The 23,597-nt window shown below is 37.4% G+C and overlaps 2 protein-coding genes across 12 annotated transcripts in view; one reads left to right on the top strand and one right to left on the bottom strand.

The window, feature by feature from the left end:
* Window positions 1-14,388, top strand: part of LOC131427801 (GTPase-activating Rap/Ran-GAP domain-like protein 3) — a 659,718-nt gene extending 645,330 nt beyond the window's left edge. For all 10 annotated transcript variants that reach the window (XM_058591317.1, XM_058591315.1, XM_058591316.1 and 7 more), the window contains 2 exons: window positions 545-1,460; window positions 7,031-14,388. In XM_058591317.1, coding sequence (XP_058447300.1) covers window positions 545-1,460; window positions 7,031-8,214 — 2,100 coding nt within the window. In that variant the 3' untranslated portion in view covers window positions 8,215-14,388. The remainder of the gene's footprint in view (window positions 1-544; window positions 1,461-7,030) is intronic.
* Window positions 14,389-14,419: 31 nt separating this feature from the next.
* LOC131427804 (leucine-rich repeat-containing protein 20) overlaps window positions 14,420-23,597 on the bottom strand; it is a 32,382-nt gene continuing 23,204 nt past the window's right edge. The window contains exons 1-3 of one of the 2 annotated variants that reach the window (XM_058591328.1): window positions 15,885-16,041; window positions 15,579-15,722; window positions 14,420-15,518 (exon numbers count right to left, since the gene is read on the bottom strand). In XM_058591328.1, coding sequence (XP_058447311.1) covers window positions 15,184-15,518; window positions 15,579-15,722; window positions 15,885-15,948 — 543 coding nt within the window. In that variant the 5' untranslated portion in view covers window positions 15,949-16,041 and the 3' untranslated portion in view covers window positions 14,420-15,183. Of the gene's footprint in view, window positions 15,519-15,578; window positions 15,723-15,884; window positions 16,042-23,597 lie in introns of those variants that run through there. The other variant, XM_058591327.1, reaches the window with a different exon arrangement.

Raw genomic sequence — 23,597 nt, 5'->3', positions numbered from 1 at the left:
AACAGTAACAACTAGACCAGTTTGCTGTCGGTTGTTGCCGTCTAGCTGGCTACCATTCTACCGCAGCGAGAAATGCTGAACTAAAATGTGGTAGATTACTTGCGGAACCGAACCGAACTGCGTGAACATATTTCACCTAAGTCAACCCAATTTTGTTTTACGCTTCGTTACTTACATACGGGATAAGAAAAAATAACATTTGGCAGCTTGATTAATCGTCTGGAATGACAGGAGTAATGTTTTTAAAATTGAAATATGCCATCCTATAAATAGGGCGCTTGTTTCTTTTTCCCTCCATTAAACGTAGTTTCATTAATTGCCTGGTTTTCAATTCGTTTTCATCGATCATAAAATATAAAAAATCTCGAGTTGTATTTATAACTCTCGATTTTTATATGCTCATAAGATTTCTTAAATTAATTGTAGTATCTTTTTGGTATAAATTAATTTCAACGACTACCAATATATGACAATCTTACTTTCAGCGAAATTTCCGCATTTTATAACCACAATAACGAGAATATTTCTTCTTTATCAATTTCAGACTATGCTAAACCGGCGAGCTTTCTCGGAGGTACTGTACGATGCTCCGAGAGCTTCCAAGCTGAAGGAAGATGCCCGTCAGGTTGAGTTCGTGCGGATCGGTCAGGCACTCAAGCTGGAAGCTATTGTCCGTGGGGACGCTCCGACCAGCATAGCGTCGGCGGGAACCGTGTTCAAACGACCACCGTGGGAGCCCCAGTGTTTCTATCCGACCTTCCAACCACGCAACGATCTGGTCGGTGACAGCTGGGGCCAGGACCAGCTGTTTCTGGCTTCTGACGAAGGTACATATCTGATTAAGGAGGACCAAACGCACCGGATCGTGTTTGACAAGACGCTTTGCGTGAAGCAGCTCAGTGTTGTTGAAGATCACGGAATCCTACTGCTACGGGGAGGGTCTACGATGCAGAAAGATGGCCACCGGGTTCATGTGTTCAGACTGAATGAATTTGCGGACGATAAGTTGGGGCAGCGATCGAGAATCGATGTCAAAGATCGAAGAATCGACAAAACGCGGGGCTGTCATTTGTATGCGATTTCAAGAGCCGGCGAAGCTCACCTCCGAATGGCGGTAGCAGTTGGCCGGAAGCTTTTGATTTTCCAGTGGAAACACACGGCGGCCTGGACTTCGTGGTGTCCCAACAGCGACAACGACACGGTGGATGGTTTCATCTTTCTGAAGGAAATCACCCTCCACGAACTACCCTCGATAATGACCATACTGGAAGGCGCTTGCCCTAACTCGGGTCTGCTGATATGCGTCGGATTCAGGAACTGTTTCGAAATAGTTTCGGAGCTCAGTGGACATTCGACAAAGTTGCACGAAGCGGACAGCAGGAAACAAACCACCATCCATTTGGTGGCGGCATTGGATTTGTACGATGGACAGGATACCGAGCTGCTACTGTGCTACAATCGTAAGTGATGTTGTTAAAAAATTGAGTTTAAGGGGCTTAAGTTATTCGCAAGGTTTTTTATCTCATTACAATTGCTTTGTTTTATTTTAAACTAACTGACCCATTGAACTTCGTCTCGCCCAAAAATTATTTGTTGGAATTTATTTTTTCGAACAGCAGAATTGTCAAACGACTAAGTGGTTAACATTTCTCTCCATTATTTTTCTGATTACTTAACCTACAATCAACGGAATTCGACACACATACGCTTTAGCTCAAAAAAGGAACCACAGAAAATTAATGTGAAAACGAGAAATACTCTATCAAGCAAAAATTGAGCAAAGGTAAAGAGATTGTAATCTCATCCTTTGAGTTAATGCACTGAACAGAGATCCTTCTCTAATGGCTTCGACGTAACGGATATAAGGTGCCACGTTTTCCGTTTTGAATGTGACTCTCACCTCCGGTAATCGATAAAAAAGCTCAATAACCAGAATGCTTAACACAAAGTTAAAGAATGCTTAACACAAAGTTGAAGAGTTTCGCTGCTAAAGTTGCTCTTTTGGTAGATTAGGATATGTTTACAATTTGTATTTAGCCCAAGTAACCAAAAGTTTGTATAAAAGGATTTGGCTTAAGCAACATACAAAGCATTCTGAACAGCCCGTTTTTAAGAAATTACTCAAACTTGAATTTTCACCCGACGCAACAGAACAAACTATGAAGAAGTTCCTCGTACAACTTTTAAGCAGCGAGAAAGTTTTCTCGAAACATTTTTTGTACGTTCTAGTTGCTAAAAAGTGCCATGCGTACTTTAAAGCTCTAATAAAGTGGATACTTTTCAGGTACTGTGAAACTTTTGGTTTCTTGCAGATGCGACGCTTAAATTTTAATTTGATATTGAACATTCTTCACATAATATGAAATAAAAAATGGCAGTCTCAATCCATCATGGAAATCATCTTGAACAATGATCTAATTGCTACTTATTTTGTGTGCTTAGTGTAGTCTAAAACATTCGAAAGTAAAATGCAAGAAAGATCTCTTAGTTTGTCCTTAGTGCTTCTACAGCACAATCTTTTGATTGACTCATTCAAACATTTTCTGATTCGTTAAACAATATCAGAACTTTTTCTCCTGCCTACAGCGGTCATACAGTCGTATAAAGCTTGCTTCAGATAGAATTACAACAAAGACAATTGCCTGTATTTCAGTTATTTTTTATTGAATTCAAGATCTTTTTTTATACAAATGTAGCGTTCTCTTCATACTTTTAAGAAAAAATACGGATAAAATTATTCGTCACAGTTTCGAAGGAATTCTCGCACTTTTCCTGTAACACGGCTCATTAGGCGGCGCACACCTTTTTCGTCCATCGTTTTAGCTATCTTATTCCACCAGGTCGTCATCTGATTGATGTCTTTGACAACCTTTCCCTTTGCCTTGAGTCTCCTCTTCTTGATTGTCCAGTATTTCTCAATAGGGCGGAACTGGGGGCAGTTGGGTGGGTTAAGGTTTTTCGGAACAAACTGGACCCCTTTCTATGCATACCATTCGTGAACGAATTTGCTGTAATGACAGCTTGCCAAATCTGGCCAAAACATTACGGAATGGTCGTGGGATCGAAAGAACGGCAAAATTCGTTTTTGGAGACACTCTTTTTGGTATAGTTCCGATGTCATTGTCTTATTTGTAACGAAAACTTTACTTTAATATGGGGCGCCTTTTCAAAATTTACCCTCTGAGAGAGTGATAAGTTTTTGATCGTGAATATCTCTTGTTGTATCTAACGAATCAACATAATTTTTGCTACATGCCATCGAAAATATGAACACAATTTTATGATAAAATTTTCAGTTGTGTGAAACGATTTATGTAATCTAATTACCAATAGAATCGAAATTTTTCAACTCAAACGTGTACAGCAACAGCATTGAAGTATATCAATAGTACGCTATTGAAAAACCTTGTCTCATTTGACCCATGTCAACTCCAGCCAATCAGAACGCGTTCTGAGGAAGAGAACAAAATATCTGCTGCTGTACAACAAATCGTTCGAGAAAAATGTTCCGAACAGTGCTTAATATGGTAGTGAGTTCCACAATCTGATCCTTCTGAATGCTAGAAATGAATCCCTACAGCATTTTGATAGTTTCTTTCAATGAATTATGCAAATCCGAAATGAAATAATCGACATTAAAATTCTGTATGCGGCTTTTTTTTATAGCCGTTAGGACCACCCATTAGTGAAAAAGCTACAAACGAAATCACATAAAAAGAAATCTCTTAACAAAAATTGGATCAGTTTGGTATCTATCGCCACTGCGAGCAGATGTATTGTGTGTCGTTTGTTAGTTTCCGACAAGAGCGATTACGTTACAGCTGCTAGTCGTTTGCATTGGTGAAAAAACAACGAAAATAGAACAACGGTGGGGAGCATCACACAAAATCAGCATCAGAAAGTTTTCTAAAGAACTATTAGGATTTCTTCTTCGCAAATCGAAGGTAAAAATTTTCAGTTTAATGCAAATCTAGAACTGTTTGATTAGATTTGTGCACTTTTCGCTGTGTGAAATTCACAGTAATCGAGATCAAGTGAAGCTTTCTTTGTTTTTGCGAAAAATGTGAAAAAGGGAAATCCTTGCATAATTCATATAATTGATCCACTAATTCCACTGGCTATTCGGAAGTGTTAAGGTGACCGTGGACAGAAGCCAAGGAAAATTAATGTAAAAGTATTGGTGAAACAATACTTTTTCATATAGTAATAATATTTGTGAGTAGAGAAGAATGAAATAATAATATTTGTGTGCTGAAAGGAATAAAGTTGCAAGAACAAAATGTAAACATTGAAACTATTCAAATCACCTAGCAGAACAGAGTGGACTTATCTCATCTTTATGCTAATTCTGGAGTTAACAAATTGCAATCATGCGACCAAAAGAATATAATGATTGTTCCAAAGAAGATAGTAGACTATTTGCCTTCGTTTGATTCAAGGCATTTTTCTTACATTACGAAGTAAAAAGGAAGCTTTTACATTGATGGATTAAGTATAGTAACACCACACGAAATCAGAACAAACTCTGTTGCAATGGCTTTTTGTATTAATTTTAATTTTTGAATATGAAGCTCACATATTCAAAAAATACAATCCAACAAATTCTACATTTTCCAACTTCATCGTTTTCGGATAGGGAAGCAACCTCCCCTGTTTATTTATTTTTTGCATTCCATAGTGACGGTAAATAAGACAACATGGTTGCGGATAACTAGTAGAAGAAGCAGTGTTTGAAATGGAAATTAGGCAAATGTTATCGTTTTTTTTTAATATTGAAATTTTAGATGGTGATGTACGAAAGTAGTTTTTATCCGTAATTTCAACTATATTGCGACTAATTGAAAATACTGCGACTAATTGAAAATATTGCCATTTTTAGTGCATTGCAAGTTTTTTTTCTCTAATTATGTATGGCATCACTGCCAATATAAAAGGGTGGTATTACCAATACTAAAGCAGGCCGACAAACTTTTTATCGTGGATTTTTGGAAAACTTTCAAAACCAGAACTGTGAGTTATTGAAAGGTTTTATAATAAAATGTTTAGATCAGAGAATAAGTTTACCGGTGAAGTACAACTCAAAAGAGTTTCATAAAGCTTATTTATGTCACAGAGCTATAATCATCAGATGAAATCTTGAGGTGAGTGAAAAATAATAACATTCTAAGAAGAAACCTTCTAATGAAGGTCCGAAAAAGTTTTGCACAAATCATTCATCAGAGTTGATAGTTTATCATAAACATATATCAATACGATGAGTGATTATGTCACCAAACTGCATTTGCAATTCTACGCAATATATTTACCCCTACGCGTAGAAAAAATGTGTTTCATGGTTTGTTTATATCAATAGCATAGTCCCGGGTTGGCGGTTCAATGCATAGGACGCTGGTCTTACAAGCCAGTTGTCGTATGTTCGAGCCCCGACCTGGAAGGATTCTTAGTGTCAGTAGGATCCATAGTACTAGCCATGCAATGATTCTGTACACTAAGAATCGGCTGCGAAGTCTGTTGAAACAGAAAGGCCAAATTCCACAAAAGGAATGTAACTTTGCTTTTACATCAAGAGCATGGCAAAATAGCGGAAGGTGGAGTGGGAGGGTAGGCGGTTTCTTGGTTGCCATTTGTGGCTCGCTTCCATGTTCGCCTTAAGGAACATGTCAGTTGTTTTCGTATTCACGACATCCAGTTATGTCTCTGACATTACCCACCCGCTTTTTTTTTGCACAGCTGCAAATGCCCTGCCAAATTATAAATTTTCTTGCAAATTTGCATTCACAATTCAAAGCATGTAAAGATAAGTCATGTCACTAACTGTACTATACCCGTACTGTACTTTACAGGATAGACGGAATCGGTTCGTTTAGTTGCCTACTGATGATGACTATCGATTTGTGTAGTTTTGAGACCAGTTTAGAAATTTTTTTACGTTTTTTGTTTCGCCGGTTAAAGTGACGGTGTACAATACTGAACACACTTTACCCTATAACTCCGGAACTTGACGTCGGATCCGGATGAAATTCAGGAATTTCATATGTGACTGGAAGACCTTTCATTTGAATCTAAGTTTGTGGAAATCGGTCAAACCATCGCTGAGAAAAGTGAGTGAGATCCATTTTGGTATATATGACCACTATTTCCGGTACTTCCGGAACCGGATACCGGGAACCAGGATAGCCGGAATCGGCTTGTTTAGTTGCCTACTGATAATGACTATCGATTTGTGTAGTTTTGAGACCAGTTTATAATTTTTTTTACGTTTTTTGTTTCGCCGGTTTAAGTGACGGTGTACAATACTGAACACACTTGACCCTATGACTCCGGAACCGGAAGTTGGATCCAGATGAAATTCAGGAATTCCGTATGGGACCAGCCATCTCCGAGAAAACCTAGTGAGATTATTTGACACACACACACACACACACACACACGCGGGGCAGCAGGGTCGGAAGTCCAGGGACTTGACGAACCCCTCCTTGTGCGAGTCGGGTGGTGGCTTGGGAGTCTTTCCTAAGCGAAAACCGTTCACACACTCGTGTGGATTACCACCATTGGCACTTCCTTCTGGAGGTGACCGGGCTTCTGGTCTCCAGACAGCTCAAGAGGAGGAACCCTAGGGTACGGCGGGGGTTCAACAGTGGGCTCTGTTGGATTCCAAAAAAAGTAGTAGTGAAAAGGGGGAAAGTTTCACAATTCACACAATCCATCAAATATCAATTTGAATTCGAAAGTGTTAACAAATCGTGTCAGTTTTATTCGTATTCACGGCATCCAGTTTTGTCTCTGACATTACACACCCGTACTGTCACTAACTGTTGAAACAGAAAGTCGAGTAATCCTCAAAATAAAATGGCGATAAACTGTGCTGGCTAGATAACTATTGATGCGATAACTCTACCCAACTTAATAGACTAGGCAAATTCATGTAAACATGGAGGAAATAATTAAATTCTTTCGATCTTCTCGTTAATAAAATATGATTCAAATTACTGCAGCAACATTTAATCTAACATTTCTACTTTCTTTGCAGATACGTGTCACTTCCAAAAACTTTCGGATGAAACCACCAACAGCACTGAATTTGATTTCCAGTTCAACACACCGCCAACGTCGGTAGTTTGTGCGTTTCCGTACATCATAGCATTTACACCGGATTCGATGGAAATTCGATTACTCGTGAATGGCAACCTGGTCCACACGGTTATGATGGCCGAGCTACAGCTGATCACGGCAAAGAAAGACATTTACTTCGTTACGACTGCTCCGGAATTTATCCCGAAAGGTGCCAAACTACGCGGTCCCGATTCCGAGGACCATGAACTGATAAAGCCACGAATCGAAGAGAGTAAAGTTGCACAGGACGATGGCAGCAACGCCAGCCCCTCCAGAAGTCGCCTAAGCTCCGATGAAGATAACAATGGAGCACAAAGTACCGAGAATCAGGACAGTGGATCAATCGATAGCAAGACTTCTGCCCTTTCGACTCCACAAATACAGCGAGCAAAGTCACTACAAAGCTCAAAACCAGATCCGGAGAAAACCAAAGAAACCACTCTATCCGTAGACGATCTGAAAAGAACGATATCCAAAAGTAATTCATACGGCGAGGCAGGTTATTCGTTTTCGATACCAACGACTACGTGCAGCAAGGATCTTGCCAAACATTTTGGAGCTCAACCACAACCGAACACTAAAAATCTTTGCAAACATTTCGGAGAGGCTTCCGTTCCTCCAAATTCACCCCAAAACAGCACCATTGTTAAAGGTAGTTCACCGAGCTCACCAACCAGAAAATCCTTTATCCGACAGCCAACACTAAATCTTAGTAAATCTCAGCCAAACGATGGAGAGACGTCTCCTTCGAACGGAAGCTCCAACAAACCGCTACGAATTTATCGCATTCCATTGACTAACCTAACTGGGACCCATGTCCAATCGCACCATTATCATTATCCAAGCACGGATACTTCCAAAAAACCGACGGCAATCGCCACCAAGATGCAACAGGCCGCAGCATCCATCGAGACGAAAGTGCTTACTTCGTCGAATGAGGAAGACGAAGCATCGATCGAGCAAACCGGTTCCGATGAGGATGAGAAGAAATCGAAGAAAAGCGTCTTCGATCAAATTCAGCAGGACCTGCATGAACTGAGCATGAAGGACAAGACGGAACCGTCGGATGATTTGGCTAGTTCGTTTCTTACCCCACTGTAGAAGAACCGGAAGCAGTAGTGCGAACGGTTGACAACACTGACTTTCTACATCAGCTCAGACTCTTGCAGCCCTCCAAATGAAATCAACTATCGTGCCGCTTTATATCAAAGCTTGTTACATATAGCAAAGAAAAAGCTCTATCGCTAGCAAAGTGTTACGTTATGAGAAAAAGTGTTTAGGAGTAAAAAGGTTTCAATATTGGTGACGATTTTTTCCTGGAAATTTATCCGGTTTATATTAGCCAATAAATAGTTTGCTGCCAAAGAGCTACCGTTTGGGATTTAGTTTCAGGGTTGAAATCCAATTTTTGTTGATGCAGAGTAGGTGTAATTCTGTTGACAGTTCTATCAGATATAAGAAGATACTAGAAGTGCATGGCTTTGCCAAGTCACTAACTTTGACTCACAATTGTTTGACCGACATGTATTTAGAAAAAAAAATCCTTACTATAGCTCCCAAAACTAATCTATAGAACTAAAATATTTTATTCCTTAAGGAATAGTGATTTTTGAACCCTGAAACTAGAGTGAGAAAAGCTCTTGTTGAAAATCTACGGTTTAGTATGACTAACCGTTAGAAGTTTATTTTCAGAACGCAATAAACAGGATTATCAGGGGATCAAGGGTATGAGACACGTATCAAATGAAAAAAAAAAACAGTGATAATGTAGCACTTTTTTTCAAGCAAACAACCATAGTTGAATACGGCATGGAGAGTTCCGTAGGTAAAGTTACAGCTGATTGAACATTCGATAGTTGATGGATAGAAGAGATGCATTTTCTTTAGCTTCATTTTGTTTTTTTATATACATTTTACGAAGAACTAGGGTAACGGTACCCCATTCATTCAAATACGAAGACCATTAGTTAGAGTCAGGCGCGAACTCAGAAAAAAATTTCCGGAGATATTTTCATAATAAAGGGGAGACCGGGGCTAAAACGGACACTATTTGGAAATTGAAAAAAAACATCATTAAAACTGGGTTGTTACCCAAGACATCTCTACCGTGTCATCTCCAAACACGTTTACAAAGTCAATCCATGAATCGAAATAATAGCAGGTTCATAAGATATTTTAGCTTTTTAGAGTATTATTCAAAGTGATTTTCAAGTAATTATCCACATTTGAAATTTCACACGTCACAATTTAAGCCGCCTTCAAAATTTATTGTCTAACTCAAAGGCAATTCACACTTTCAAATGAACAAATGTTCCACGTTCTTTAAGCTGTGAGGATGTTCACGCAAAACTTATTCTGTACTTCAAACAACGTTTTCCTATTGTGGAATTTGACCTTGCATTGCGATTCACTTACATTCACAATTCAAAACATGTAAAGATAAATCATATCTTTAACTTCACAGTTAATTTAGCTGAATCTTACATCGATACAGACGCAAAATTTATTTTTACATGTTAGTAGATGTAATATTGTGCCATCACCGAAGAAATTACGGCATGCTTGAATTCAGGTCAAGCGTAAATTTCATTTTTTCTAAGAGTGTAAGAATGCTCCCAGGTCGGGGCTCGAACATACGACAACTGGCTTGTAAAACCAACATCCTATGCATTGAACCACCAACCCGGGCTAATAAGTCATCAGAAGTTAACGTGGAGTTGCAGGACAGAAGAATTGCTTTGCGTAGGTGATTTTCAGTCAACAAATATTTATATATTTATTCCATTTACTCGAATAAATATGTGAACACTGAAATAAAACTAATTATGCCGGTCTCAAAAGATATAAATTAACACGTACACACTTAGAATAATCGTGTAAATTCACATCACTACTTTTTACAGTTATTTCTAACACATTTAAATTTATTTAAATGATTTAAATTATTCTTGTAAAATTCATTTATTGTACGACTTACGTTCTAATGAGTCGTATGTGAATTTGCGTCATCAGTAAATTTCAAAATTTTTTGCAGAGTAGCATTTTAAAGCATAAACAGCGCCGAATGACGCCACCGTAACTGTCACAGTTGATTATTTCGACCGTCCCACGACAAAAGGGCCTAACTGCAAATGACAGTTTCTCTTTGTTTATTTTTTCTTTTACGATTTACCGAACAGATTTTATATTTGACGCTTTACTCTTCGCAAAACTTTCAAGGTAAAACTACAAGCTTTCGATTTACATTGGAAACTTTAGAGAATCTGCAATAATGGCTTCGTAATAATCAAAAGAGAAAGTAAACAAAGAGAGGCTCTCATTTGCAGTTAGGCCCTTTTGTCGTGGGACTATCGATTTGAATCTTGGCAAAAAAATGCCGAGATTTGCACAGCCAAACGATCGGTGATCTTCTCGGCAAAATAATAATTACTGAGAATCTCGGCAATACCAAATTTGTTAACTGTCAATTATTACTGGACTTGTCAGCAGCAATTTTGCAGTTAGCTCGGTAAAATCGATTATGATCGAATAATGAATTGCCGAGTCATCAGTAATCGAACGTAGAAAGGATTTTTCTTTATTATTGTATTAAATAAATATAACAAAAGCTAAGGTTGGGGAAAGGGGGTGTTTTATTAAGGGTTGAGGACAGTACCGTAAAGTGGAAGGTTTTTTGCAATTTTCTCATTTCAAATTAAATTTTCTTGGAAACGGTGCAGAATATAGAAAAACCCACCTGATGATGTCTTCGAAATTTAGTTGAGAATATTCTGTGAAATTTTCAGAATAAATCATTGAGTTTAGCGGTCGTGTTGTATTATTTTCTGACTGAAGAACTGCTGAAAATTGGAACGCTCAGAAATGCATACTTCTACTTGTTCATCGAATATCTCGGCTTTGAAGGTTTGTATCATAAATCTACCTTGACAAAGTCTAGATAATTTAGTTTAGATGCGAATAGTACATAAAAACATATATGTTATCGCGATAAAAATAAAGTCTTATATTTTTCTGTGAAACATAGTCAGTTTCAATGCATCCGCCATTTTTTTTACTTTGGTTTCCTGATAGCATTCTGAAAAAGGAGAGAGAAATAAAATTGGCTCGACAAGGCTGCCAAACACACAGACATTCTATCTTTGTGAAAGTTGAATATTGTTTCATTGTTAATTGGAATCCATGTAATGTCCAACCCATACGATAGATTTATGTGATAAAACTTCTCATCAAAATAATAAAATGTATGCTGGCAACCCGGTACAGTTTGCTCATATACGAGAGATTACAAGAGAAATACGATGCGCAAAGGGAATTGAGCGAGCCACGTGGTCGATTTAAAACTCAACACGCGACCCTCTGTCCTCAGACCTCATTTAAATGCAGTGTGCAAAAAAGCAAAGCTAACCTCAAAAGAAAACATCACGGTTTACAGACAATTATTTCCAGTGCTCTTCAACGCATCTACCTGGAAATAAGATGACTTTTTAAAGTATATATGATCTCTTAGTTTCATCCAATATATATTATTTTCCCGCTCCACCAGCAATGGCTACGTGTAGGGATGTCGGAAATTTCGAATTACTCGATTATTTAATAAACGAGTATAATTTTTAAACCAATCGATTGAAATTTATTCGATTAGCTGGGTTATTAATCAATTACTCGATTATTCATTTCATTATTACTATGGATTTTTTTTAATTATTCGATTAGCTCAATAATCGAATGATAGTTTGAAGCTAATCGATTAAATATTACTCGATTATCTAGGTAATTAATGGATTACTCGATTAATCGATCGATATTACGACATCACTAGTTACGTGGTGTTTTGCACATTCGACAAGAGACATTAAACTACAAGTGTTTCACCGAGTTTCAGTAGAAGCTAACACACTGTTCGAAATCTCGGCAAACGGATTTGCTGATATCGGTATATTTGTTGTTTACTGACAAGCTCAGCTTAACGAATTTTGGAAAAGAGCATATGGATTACTGAACAATCAGCAAAATGTCGTGTTGCCGATTTAATTCGTTATTTCATTATGCCGAACTCAAGAATCTATTTTAAGTGTGCACGCCGTTTCACCGCCTCGGTCGCTCAAAAAATGGTCCAGAAAAGCTAATTCAATATTTTGGATCAGCACATAGATCTAGTTGAAGTAGAAACAAAGATCTTTTATTTGTTCTTGTCCAATGTCGTGAATACAAGAAAGGGGTTTATGAAATTTATCATTCACTGATTGATCACTCGGTTCCATAATAAAAATAGGTCCGATTTGGATCATACTTTATCCTGATTCATCAAATATTGCTGATTTTCAAATGATCGTTGAATAAATATGACATGTGGATGCTTCCTTGCGGTATAAGGACCCACGGGTAAGACTAAAACATAACTGCACTTTTGTTGAAGCTCTCAACTCAGTGAGCACGTCATGTCGTGTTAGTGCAGTTAAAATTAGAGCATTTCGCAAGAGAGAAAAATATTTTATTCGTAATGCAGCGTCATTAGGAGGAAATCATGAAATATCGAGAAATAACTGACAATATAGCGTACACACTTAGAAAATATTGCAGAATTCGGTAATTTTCTACCGAATTTTCAACAGCTGAACGTTCGGTAATCAGTTCGGTGATTGAATTGATTACCAATCGTTCGGTAATTGCTGAACTGTCAAACAACTACCGTAAACTGTAAACCAAATGGATCTAACTGATTATTTGTTGATTTTTTGTTTGTTTGTTTTCCTTTGGTTAAAATTCTGGATTTTCGGATTTCAAAAAACAACACAAATTTACAAAAACGAACGAAGAAAATTCCAACCTGTTGTGGCTATGGCTTCATTCCACGAAAAATAGGGTTAAGTGTTCCGGCTGATCGGTATTATGAGCGCCTTCCAAAAACATTGCACAATCCGTCGAGTTCACCAGAAATTACCCTCGAACGATTTGTGTAGGAAGCAAGTGGACAAGTGATACAAAATTATTTTCTGCCTATAAGTAAACAAAAAGCCTTTAGTGGTTGAACTCTTCAAGATTTTTTTCGTTTGGTTAATAAAAAGACAATTTTAATTTTATAACTGTTTGACAGTTAGTTTCACGACAATCAGTTTTCACAGAAGTTCGGTTTCTGGAAGATAATTTTACCATACGGACAGTATGGTTTTTACCGTACTCGGCGACTATTCAGATTTACCGTATGAATTGTATATCTATTTACAAAATTCTGTAATGAAAATTTACTTAAAACTGATCGTCCGGTAAAAATTTGCATAATTATTATAAAATAAAACTCATGTACCGAAATATCGGTCATTTCTATAGATTACCGAAATTTCTCGTCAAAAATATTACCGAACAAAGGAATTAAATCTTAGTGTGTAGTTGCTGTGTCATAAAAATATGTAGAAGAAGAATCATCGGTCGTGCTGTAACCTGGACAAAATTTGTATAGATAAGGCTGCCCGGAAGCTTCTTCTAGGCCCTACACTTCCGGGTTATACCCGTGCTGATGTAGCAGCCCTGATCTGTTTGGGAAAAGAATCAGAAATGCAATTATCAAATCATCCGATTAGAATAATACAATAAATCAACGTTAAGAAAATGCATCTCGTCTCCTCTAATAATCAAAAATTGAAAGTGACGGTAGGGAACTTATTTCAGGACGCCACAATAAACCGGTCATACGACTGCATCTATTTGGCCTACGCACACGTCGAAGAATGCCAAACCTTTCGATCAGTCTGCGTCGTTCGTTTCTTATCAATCGATTGAGCCCCTTGCATGATTGATCTAGAAAAAAAATATACCATTCTTTTCGGTTGCCTAACCGGTTGGGCATTGTTCGAACCAAGGGCCAAACAGATGAGTACAGTAGAACGAGTTCAAATTATGTTTCTTTTACTCAGCGCTGGGAGCTTAGGATACGAACAAATATCAAACAAATAAATCTAGCATTGTTCAATATTATAGCATAATGTTATCATTAGGAGAGAAAAAAAAACAACGTAAGTGTTTGAAGCAAAAGAATATCATATTTACAGATAGTAAACGCTTTGAAGAGAATATAAATGCAGACATGATTGTTGACAATTTACAAGGTACTACCACAAATATCATTACAGTGAAACAATGACGAAAGCGCAACAATTTGGAAAGATTGTCCCAACTTATCTAAAGAAGAACATGTACATACTACAAACCATAGCGTTGGATTGTAAATTTAGCGAATTGAGTTAATAAAGTTTCTCGATGATTGAAGCAATCAGACAACGAATTTTTCTATTCCATTAAAAACACATCGTAATCCATCAACGTATTCTTTATTTAACATTCTATGAAAATTTCGTCCAAAACTATCATCTGATACGCTATTTCACATCATCACACTTTTTGATCTTATTTGATAAACGTTCAAATCTGCTTGGCGGTCGGTTTTTTCCCAGCCGTGTTAGTTTATATTTCTAATAGGTAATATCACTCACGTTATTTCATAAATTATATATTACGACAATACAAGTGTGCAGGCCGCGTGGTCACGGTTTGCAAACGTCGCCTCTAGTGACAATAATTTTGATCGTTGCAACCACATCCGAATGACTAGATCAAAATTTTCCCTCAGTCCCAAGAAAAAATCATTTATCTCTTGCCAAGCACCCAGCGTTCGCATGCAACGCTTTGAGACAACGGTGTTTTAAACGTGTATAATACAGTACAGGTTAGTTACACTAAATACAGTAGGTATCCTCTATACAGTTGTGGGATGTGGCCTTAGATTAAGAAAGTGGCTATGTTCACGATGATGCCCTTCATCAACTTACTTGGTAGTAGTAGTCCGTTATCAGTAGACACACAAATCTCACTAAATTAAGTAACTTCTGAGCATGTTCACGTAGGTATAATTGTTGAGAAAAGCTCCATTCTTAACGCTAGAAAGATTTCTGGTACGATTTTTTTTTTGTAAAACGAATACAAAAGTACACGAAATGAAACAGAATACTCTTAAGCATTATCTATCATCTATCTGATTACGATTCCGGGCAGCAGGAAGTTGCTAGGTACGGGAACTCAGATCGTCAAATCTTCCCATTCCTCTTTCTCCCTCTCCGATAGTTCGATCCGGAAAGATACGTTGGCGTTTTTCAGCAGTTCGTGACACATGGGCGTCAGCGGGTTGTGTCTTAGATCGACCAACTCCAGCGAATCGGACGTGATGATCTCATCCCGGTCGATATCGATGATTGCGTTGTTGTTTGCCCGCAGTTCACGTAGCTTCTGCATCTTGAATACGACAGCGGGTAGCGTGATAAAGGAGTTGTGTGAGATGTCCAGCATCTGCAGCGAGTGCAGATCGGCCAGTTCGTCCGGCAGTTTGGCCATTTGATTGTGCGACAGATTGAGATCTGTAACGATGAAAAATATTCGTATCAAAAATTGCGCTGCCATTTAATGCTTGTACTTACCTGTGATCAAGCTAAATTTGATCGCAAATTTGGGTGATATTTTGGTGATGACATTACCACTAAGATCACAGGTTTTCAGCTCAGTGTGTCTCATCAGATGGTAAACTGCATCTGGGACCTGAATCAGTTCGCACTCGGAGAGATCTGCAAAAAATAGAATTAAGAAATGATATTCAATTAGTACGTGTACGATTTTGTATTTGAAATTATATGTTCCATGCTCCAAAACCAACAGCTCCATCCCTAGTTACAACAAATTTGTAAAGTTTCGAGACCACGTTCGAGTGAGGTCATTCTCTTGCTTACTTAATTTTTTAGTTTCTGACGCCTCTTCGCAGCGGGTCACCACTTTCGCGACGAGTGAAGCCATCCTTCATAAAGAAAAACCGCTCAAACACTGACCATCAGCGCTCAAACCCACCGCACGCACAGACAATTCAACCGACAGTGGCTAATTATAGAAATGACTAAACACCTTTGTATTAACTTCTTAGCCAGCAGTCAGATTAACCGTCCGGTTAATCGAATCATTGCCGTGATACTTTCGTTACTTGCCTTGGTAAACACAACACAAACGATCATTCCGTCACAATATTCCAGGCATGTTGGATATGCAATTCCCGTAAGCTATTATAGCAAATTATTTCGAAATCAAATACTTTGAATACGATGGATAAAAATAAAGTGTTACGTCAAATTGTGTCCGAGCAGCTGTTCCAACAGTCTGTAACATTTACATGTAACGTTTATCTCTGAAAATTTGCAACACTTACATGAAATATGTCGCGTGTTGCACATAGTAGTACGGGAAAAAATTCAAAGCCGAAATTCGAACCAATAAAAGATGTTTTCTGAATCGTTTGTTATCAAGTCGTCAAATTATCTTTCGTTTTGTTTATTTCAAATATAAATGTACTCAAAGCTATTTCTAAGGGAATTGAAATTGGTATCAAGTGAGTTCCCATAATAGTTTACTAAATTCAAATTCGATGTTGAAGAGTAAGTTGATTTTCCTGTCAGTCGTATCTAAAATCAATTGCTAAATTTACTTCTTTGAGTCATGTTATGATAAATTTGAGTGAAACAGAGCATAGCATTAAGCAGGAATGAATTTTGACCACTAAATCACACCCAGTGATACTTTGTGCATCGCGTGACCATGTTGCATGGGAAACGCTGCGTCGCGCGACAAATCATTCATGTTTGTTTACATCGCATTTTGCGCTGACCGTGGTGTGAGTGTGTTGCAGCGTCGCAGCGTTCTCTTTTGTTGTAATCAGCTGATACTGATACTCACTTTCCGACAGGCAGCTGCATTATACAGGGTTTGCAGCATTAACTACAAGAAATTTCAGAAATAAATCATAGGAATTTGTCGGGAAAGATGCACTGAGGTGATTTAATTTATAGTTAATAAAGCGTGATATTTTTCAATCGTAAAATATACCCAGCGAAAAACGTATATTGCATTATTCTTACAACACCGTAAAGGTTATTTGTTCTAAACTGACAGGCTGTCACTTGAAATTCTGTTTGGATCTTTTTCCTTAATGTTATGAATAGTATCATGAATTCATTTGATATTGTTCGAATTATTTTGAGTGAGACCTACAATCACTGTTTGATGCATTGGCTCAGAAGCTGAGATGACAATTAGTTCATTATCTTCGCTATAACAACAGTATCGTACATTTGTCGAACTTATTTTTCTGTGATATTTTTTCTTTAATTCAAAGCGAAGATTCGATTTTATCACAATTCGTTGATTGGAAGTCGAGTAATCCGCGAAATAACGTGCTACTGACTATTGGTAAAAAACCTTGTGTATTGACATGACACGACCCAAGTAGGGATGTCGGAAATTTCGAATTATTCGATTATTTAATAATCGAGTATAATTTTGAAACTAATCGATTGAAATTTATTCGATTATCTGGGTTATTAATCGATTACTCGATTATTTATTCGATTATTACTATGGGATTTTTGTGATTATTCGATTAGTTCAATAATCGAATATTAGTTTTTAGTTAATCGATTAAATATTGCTCGATTATCTGGGTTATTAATCGATTACTCGATTAATCGATCGATATTACGACATCCCTAGACCCAAGTGAAAAGAGTGTAAAATTTTGTAAAAAAAAATAGAGATGCGTGTCCTGATATAATCCAACTGGAACCTATTATCCCATAAGCCCCTTTATTCGGATCTAAGGAGTGAACCATTTCGCGGTTAATTTTAACTTTTGGTTAAAATCTGACACTTGAGTGGTTATTTTGTGTCTAGTAGTTGAATTTAACTAAAACTGTGGCCCATTTCAAAATTTGACGGACGGAAAGTTATTCGGGTTTATTTTCCACTGGAAATAATTTCAACTAAAGAATTAATATTAGAATTTTCATTGCAAGATTTTTTTCAGTGTCGGAAAATAAGTATCGATCTGTCAAAAATAACCATGCTCTCGAGCAGGGTTATTTTTGACAACATCGATTTAACCACTCAAGTGTCAGATTTTAACCAAAAGTTAAAATTAACCGCGAATTGGTTCACAGTGTGCGAAAATCGGTTCAGTAATGTTTGAGAAAACGAAAAAAGTTCCATTTTGGAGCTTTTGATCACAATTTCCGATATCTTCGGAACCGGTGTAGCCAAAATCGGTTTGTATGGTCATCAATAAAATATGACCTACAAGTTCGAACAGTTTTCAGCACAGTATTTAGAGATTGTTTGTGTTTTTGCATCGTCACCTTGAATGATGGTTTAAAGTTTTAATCACTCGCCATCAGCAACTGGAGTTCAGATTAGAAGACTTATTCTTCTTCTTTCTGGTTGGCGTCACCTCACTTGAGATGACGCCGAATTGATGGCACAGCAACTAAGGCTGGTATAGCCGAGGTGAGTTCAGAACAAATTGGCTCAAGGTGATCATTCCCCTGGTTATTGAGAGATAGGGTAACAGAGGTAGTTTGGCCCACTTTAGGGTTGATTTTATTTTGACCCACTTTGTAAAAATATACACCAAATGTTGTAGTATGTTTGAAAACCCCTTCCCGCAATAGGTAATTTAATGTGATTAGCTTTCAATTGATGCAACATGGGTTACTTAACATCGATTAAAACAATAAAGTTTGTTAGGTGGACCAAAATATATGAAGTGGCCAAAATATATGAAATGGCCAAAATATCTCTGTTATCATATGTGTCTGGTTGTTGTAAAACGAAGAGAGTTCAATTTCGAAGTTTTGTATCACAATTTCCTATACATCCGATACAAAAATCCGCAGAACAGAATATCCGAAGTGAGTTTGTGTGGTCATCAACTTACAAGACCTGAGAACTAGAGAAATTTTTAGCTCATCTTTACAACTTCTTTTATAAAGGCAAACTCTTTCATTTGTAGTATTTTTCAGTCTTCAGCCTGTAATACCAAAAATCAGACCCAGATAGAATTAAAAACATTGTATTTGGACTTGGAAAACCTTTCAATTGAATCTGAGCTAGTGAAAAACGGTGTAGCCTTATCGAAGAAATAAGACATGTCGATTTTAGCATGGTTTTTTATGGAATGATTTGATCAAAGTATTTTGAAAAGATAGCAGTATCTTTGTATTCAAACTGATGACTTATACATTTTTAAACGATACTAACTATTTACAACAGCCTTTGACATCTTAAAGCTTAAGCGGTGTTAATATATTATTGAATTATTGAATAAAAAAACTATTTACAACGGTAGAATCTGAAAGGATTTGCGACTGAGTTTCAGTTACTCCAAAAGTGTCCAGATAAAATACGTATGTTTACAGACATTTTAATTTTTTTTAAAGCACGTTAAGACTTCGGAAGCAATAGCGGCCCTTTCACGAGCATTAAAAATGTCATTTTAAATGATGACTAAGTAATAATGTATTTCAAATTTGTTAGAAATCTCGTCATTACTGCACCATTACACGTTCATTAAAATGATATTATTTTTTACTAATGACATTTTTAATGACGCGTGTAAGGGCCGCTAATGATTTAAATCGGACCAGAGGGGACTGCAATATTACGACCGTGAGAATAAGCCAACCGCTAGATTCCAATTTCCTCAAATGGATCTGCAAAGCTGGTTTTAAACCATATTAAACTAACATGAGCCATCTTCGACAAAATTCAGCCGATGAAAAAACGGTTACGTCAACTATACTATTAAACCTTCAGAAACGGATGTGACAACTATTTGATTTTCGAACTTCAACCAAAATAGTAGCTTTCAAACGAGCCTAAGTTTGTAGAATTCGGCTCTGCTAACTTTGAAAAAATAAAACGGTATAAATATAACGCATTTTGTCGGTTATGTCATTTATACCATTATTTCTCCGGAACCAAAAAACACAGCCATTTGATCAAATGAGCCTAAGTTTGTTCAAATCTTTTTAGCCATCTCCGAGAAAATTGAGCAGTGAAAAAATCTTTGAAAAGTGCACACACACACATTTTCGATCTCGTTGAGCTGGGTCAAATGGTACCATTCAACATTTTTGTGAATGTGTGGTAACTAATTGAATTCCTATGACTTATTTTAGGCTCTTTTCTGGTATAGTTAATAATTTCCGCTAGGTTGAAGCCGGGTATAAATAAATGATATATCGTTACCACAAATTGTTTATGAAAAACATGTTCGGTTTTTCCAAAAAAAAGCTCGGTTCGAATCGGTCTCTTCATCCGTGCGAATCAAATGGTTTTCTATATTTGATAACGTGTACAAGGACCCTTACAAACTAATGTATTTGAAGTTTTATCACTTGTTACCAATTTTTCTCAAGTGATTTTTAGACCAAAAAATAAGCAAGAAAACTCACTGAAGGGAAGGTCACTACTAATTTTTTTTTAAACACGATTCTCACTGAAACTGATCTCATATGGTAAAAAAAATCAGTTGTGGAAAGTTCAATAGCGAACATTCTCCTCGATGATATTTAAGGAAAATAGTTCACACTTTGAATATCTATGATACAATTCTCGAGCAGAAGATTTTTGGAAAATGAATTTTCATAGCCGTTATGTCTAAACAATTTGCAGAATACGTGATGAATAATCTTGACGATTAACAAAAACTGAACTTTTCTGAGAATGTTTAGTGCGCATGGGGTGGTTGATAATATGGTGGTGAAGTAATATCACCAATAAAAGCCACAAGTTATGTGAATAATAATAGATCATGATAATAAAAACATGAATAAAAAACAATGACAAAGCGCTGATTTTCATTATAGCTTGAGTGTAATCCTCACCGTTATTTCCTCTTCTCAAATACTCTGAGCGCAATTGAAACCATTCGATCAAACATTGGTGACCAGAATGAACCATTTTTCTTGCGCAAAATAAGACAGTACCAGAACGACATATTGAATAATAATTATCAAATCACTATAGTCTGCCTCCCGACTCATTGCTCCATTCCAGGCAATGAAAGAGCCGATATTTTAGCCAAACGTGGTGCTATTGAGGGTGGAATTTATGTGCGACTGCTTTCAACGAATTCTATAGCGTGTCTCGCCAGCACACTTGCCAGCTGGCAAGCTTCTTGGGATAGATATGATCTGGGTCGGTGGATGCACTCAATTATCCCTAAAATATCGACAAAGACATGGTTCAGGGGGCTGGATGTGAGTAGGGACTTCATTCGTGCGATGTCCAGACTCATGTCCAATCACTACACGTTAGATGCACATCTCCTTCGAATTGGACTTTCCGAGACTAATCGTTGTGCTTGTGGCGAAGGTTATCGCGATATCAATCATGTCGTTTGGACATGCGTGGAGTATCGTGATGTCAGATCTCAACTAATAAATTCCTTGCGTACCCAAGGTAGACTATTCAATGTCCCAGTTCGCGACATTCTTGCTTGTCGTGACCTTCCATACATGAAACTTCTTTATCATTTCAATAAGACCTTTGGAGTTCTAATTTATTTTTTTATTTTATGTTAGACTCCTTCCTCCTTCATGAGTTCAACCAATAGCCAGCTATATTAAGGAGTGTATCGATAAGTAGTTAGCAACATTCAAACAGTTATTACTCTGAAATGGTTTAATTTTTTGCAGCGTGTTTTTGCGGTGACATGTTTGTTTACATGTCAATAACAGCTGCTCAATCGATTGGTTTCGGTACGGTGTATCGTTTCAATGATGAGTCGAATTGATCCGGAAACGCGAAAGAAAATTCTGCACACTTGGTGCTCAGAAAGTGGTGTCACGTACAACAAAATTGCAAAACGGGTGAAAGTGCACCACACCAGTGTCAAAAATATTATCGAGAAGTTCGGTAAGACCCTTTTCCCAGCCAGCCCGGCCGGGACTTAAAAGTTATTGAGTACATCAGGAAAAACCTATCGGCGTCGACGCGGGATTTGGCCAAACAGTTCAACACCAGCATCGGGATGATTCAACGGATCAAAGTTCGGAACTCCCTGAAAACGTACAAGAAACAGAACGTGCCGAAAAAGTCCCTGGTACAGCAAGTTCAGGCCAAAACAAGAGCGCGAAAGCTGTATAACCGGATTCTACAGAATAAAAACGGATGCATCCTGATCGACGACGAAACCTACGCCAAGGAAGACTCTCGAGCGCTGCCCGGGCCGCAATATTATACGAAATCGGTGTACCAGGACCTGGACGACGCTAACACCACGGTGGCGATGGAAAAGTTTGGGCAGAAGGTGTTCGTCTGGCAAGCAATTTGTGCCTGTGGTTTGCGGTCGTCGATTTTCTCCACGAAGGGCACAATTAACGCCAAGGTGTACGAGAAAGAATGTTTGAAGATAAGAATGCTGCCACTGTACAGAAAGCATAAGGGTCCTCCTCTCTTCTGACCGGATTTGGCTTCAGCCCACTACGCCAACTCCGTTCTACAGTGGTCGTCAAAAAATAATGTACAAATCGTGGAAAAGGACATCAACCCACCGAACTGCCCGGATCTTCGGCCAATTGAAAGGTATTGGGCAATTGTCAAGCGGCACTTTCGGAAGGAAGGTACAGTGTCCCAAAACATGCGGGAGTTAAAAAAAACTGAACAGCTACCACCAGGAAAGTCACAAAAGTAACTGTACAGAATTCAATGAAGAATGTCAAGTCCAAAGTGCAAGCGTTTCACAGAAACTAGGATTTTTCTTCAATATAATCAGTGAAATGCATAAAAATGTAATTTTTCTACAATATATCGAAAACTGATGTCAAAATATGTTTTTCGCCAAACAAACCTGAAATAGTTATAAGGTCATGTACAAAATAAATGTATTTTATTCAATGGAATTTGTAATAGCAAATCGCTTGATAAAAACAGTGTTTAGACTAACTAATGAATTCCGACATACTAATATGATATTCTAAATGTATTAGGTTTAAAGTATGTGGATGCTACGGTGAAGAAAAACTTATGGAATAAACGTATTTATGACAAAAAAAAACGTTGATTAAAATTATTAGCCAGTTTAGCTTGAATGCAGAAGTAACAGGAGTGCAGGCTATCGCTACGCCAATTCAAACGCACCATTCAAAACGCTGCGTCTGCTGTGTATTTGAGACATGCAAAATGCTGCGCTCATTTTATTTCTATAAATCAAATAGCGAATAGCGTTTTATTGGGTTTAATCTAAATAGTGTAGTGTAATCAACCAGCTAGAACTAATACAGCTTTTTATCGCTATAATCACTATTGGAATGTGGAAAAAATATTTTCCTGTTATCTCAGTTGCGATTCAGGTGCGAATTTATTCAGAATAGATTTTTTATTGATGGAAATATAATCATTAAATCTTTCACGAATCACTTCGGTGTCGAGCTGAAGCGTAGTGGAATTTTGGACTCAAAATATAATCAGACTCTTCTTCCTTTTGATTATCTCCTTAGCGATAGTTCTGTGGGTAAAAATTCGTCATCAACTTTCGTTGACACAAAATTTCACTTGTGAACTTCGAGGTTCAGGGTTTTGTGTATGCTTGTTTCATAGATAAAAATCTCGGAAGTGTTTTT

The sequence above is a fragment of the Malaya genurostris genome, chromosome 2, assembly GCF_030247185.1.
Source record: "Malaya genurostris strain Urasoe2022 chromosome 2, Malgen_1.1, whole genome shotgun sequence".
NCBI classification, from domain to species: domain Eukaryota; kingdom Metazoa; phylum Arthropoda; class Insecta; order Diptera; family Culicidae; genus Malaya; species Malaya genurostris.
The sequence above is the reverse complement of the archived record's forward strand: the minus strand, read 5'-3'. Positions and strand labels throughout refer to the sequence as shown.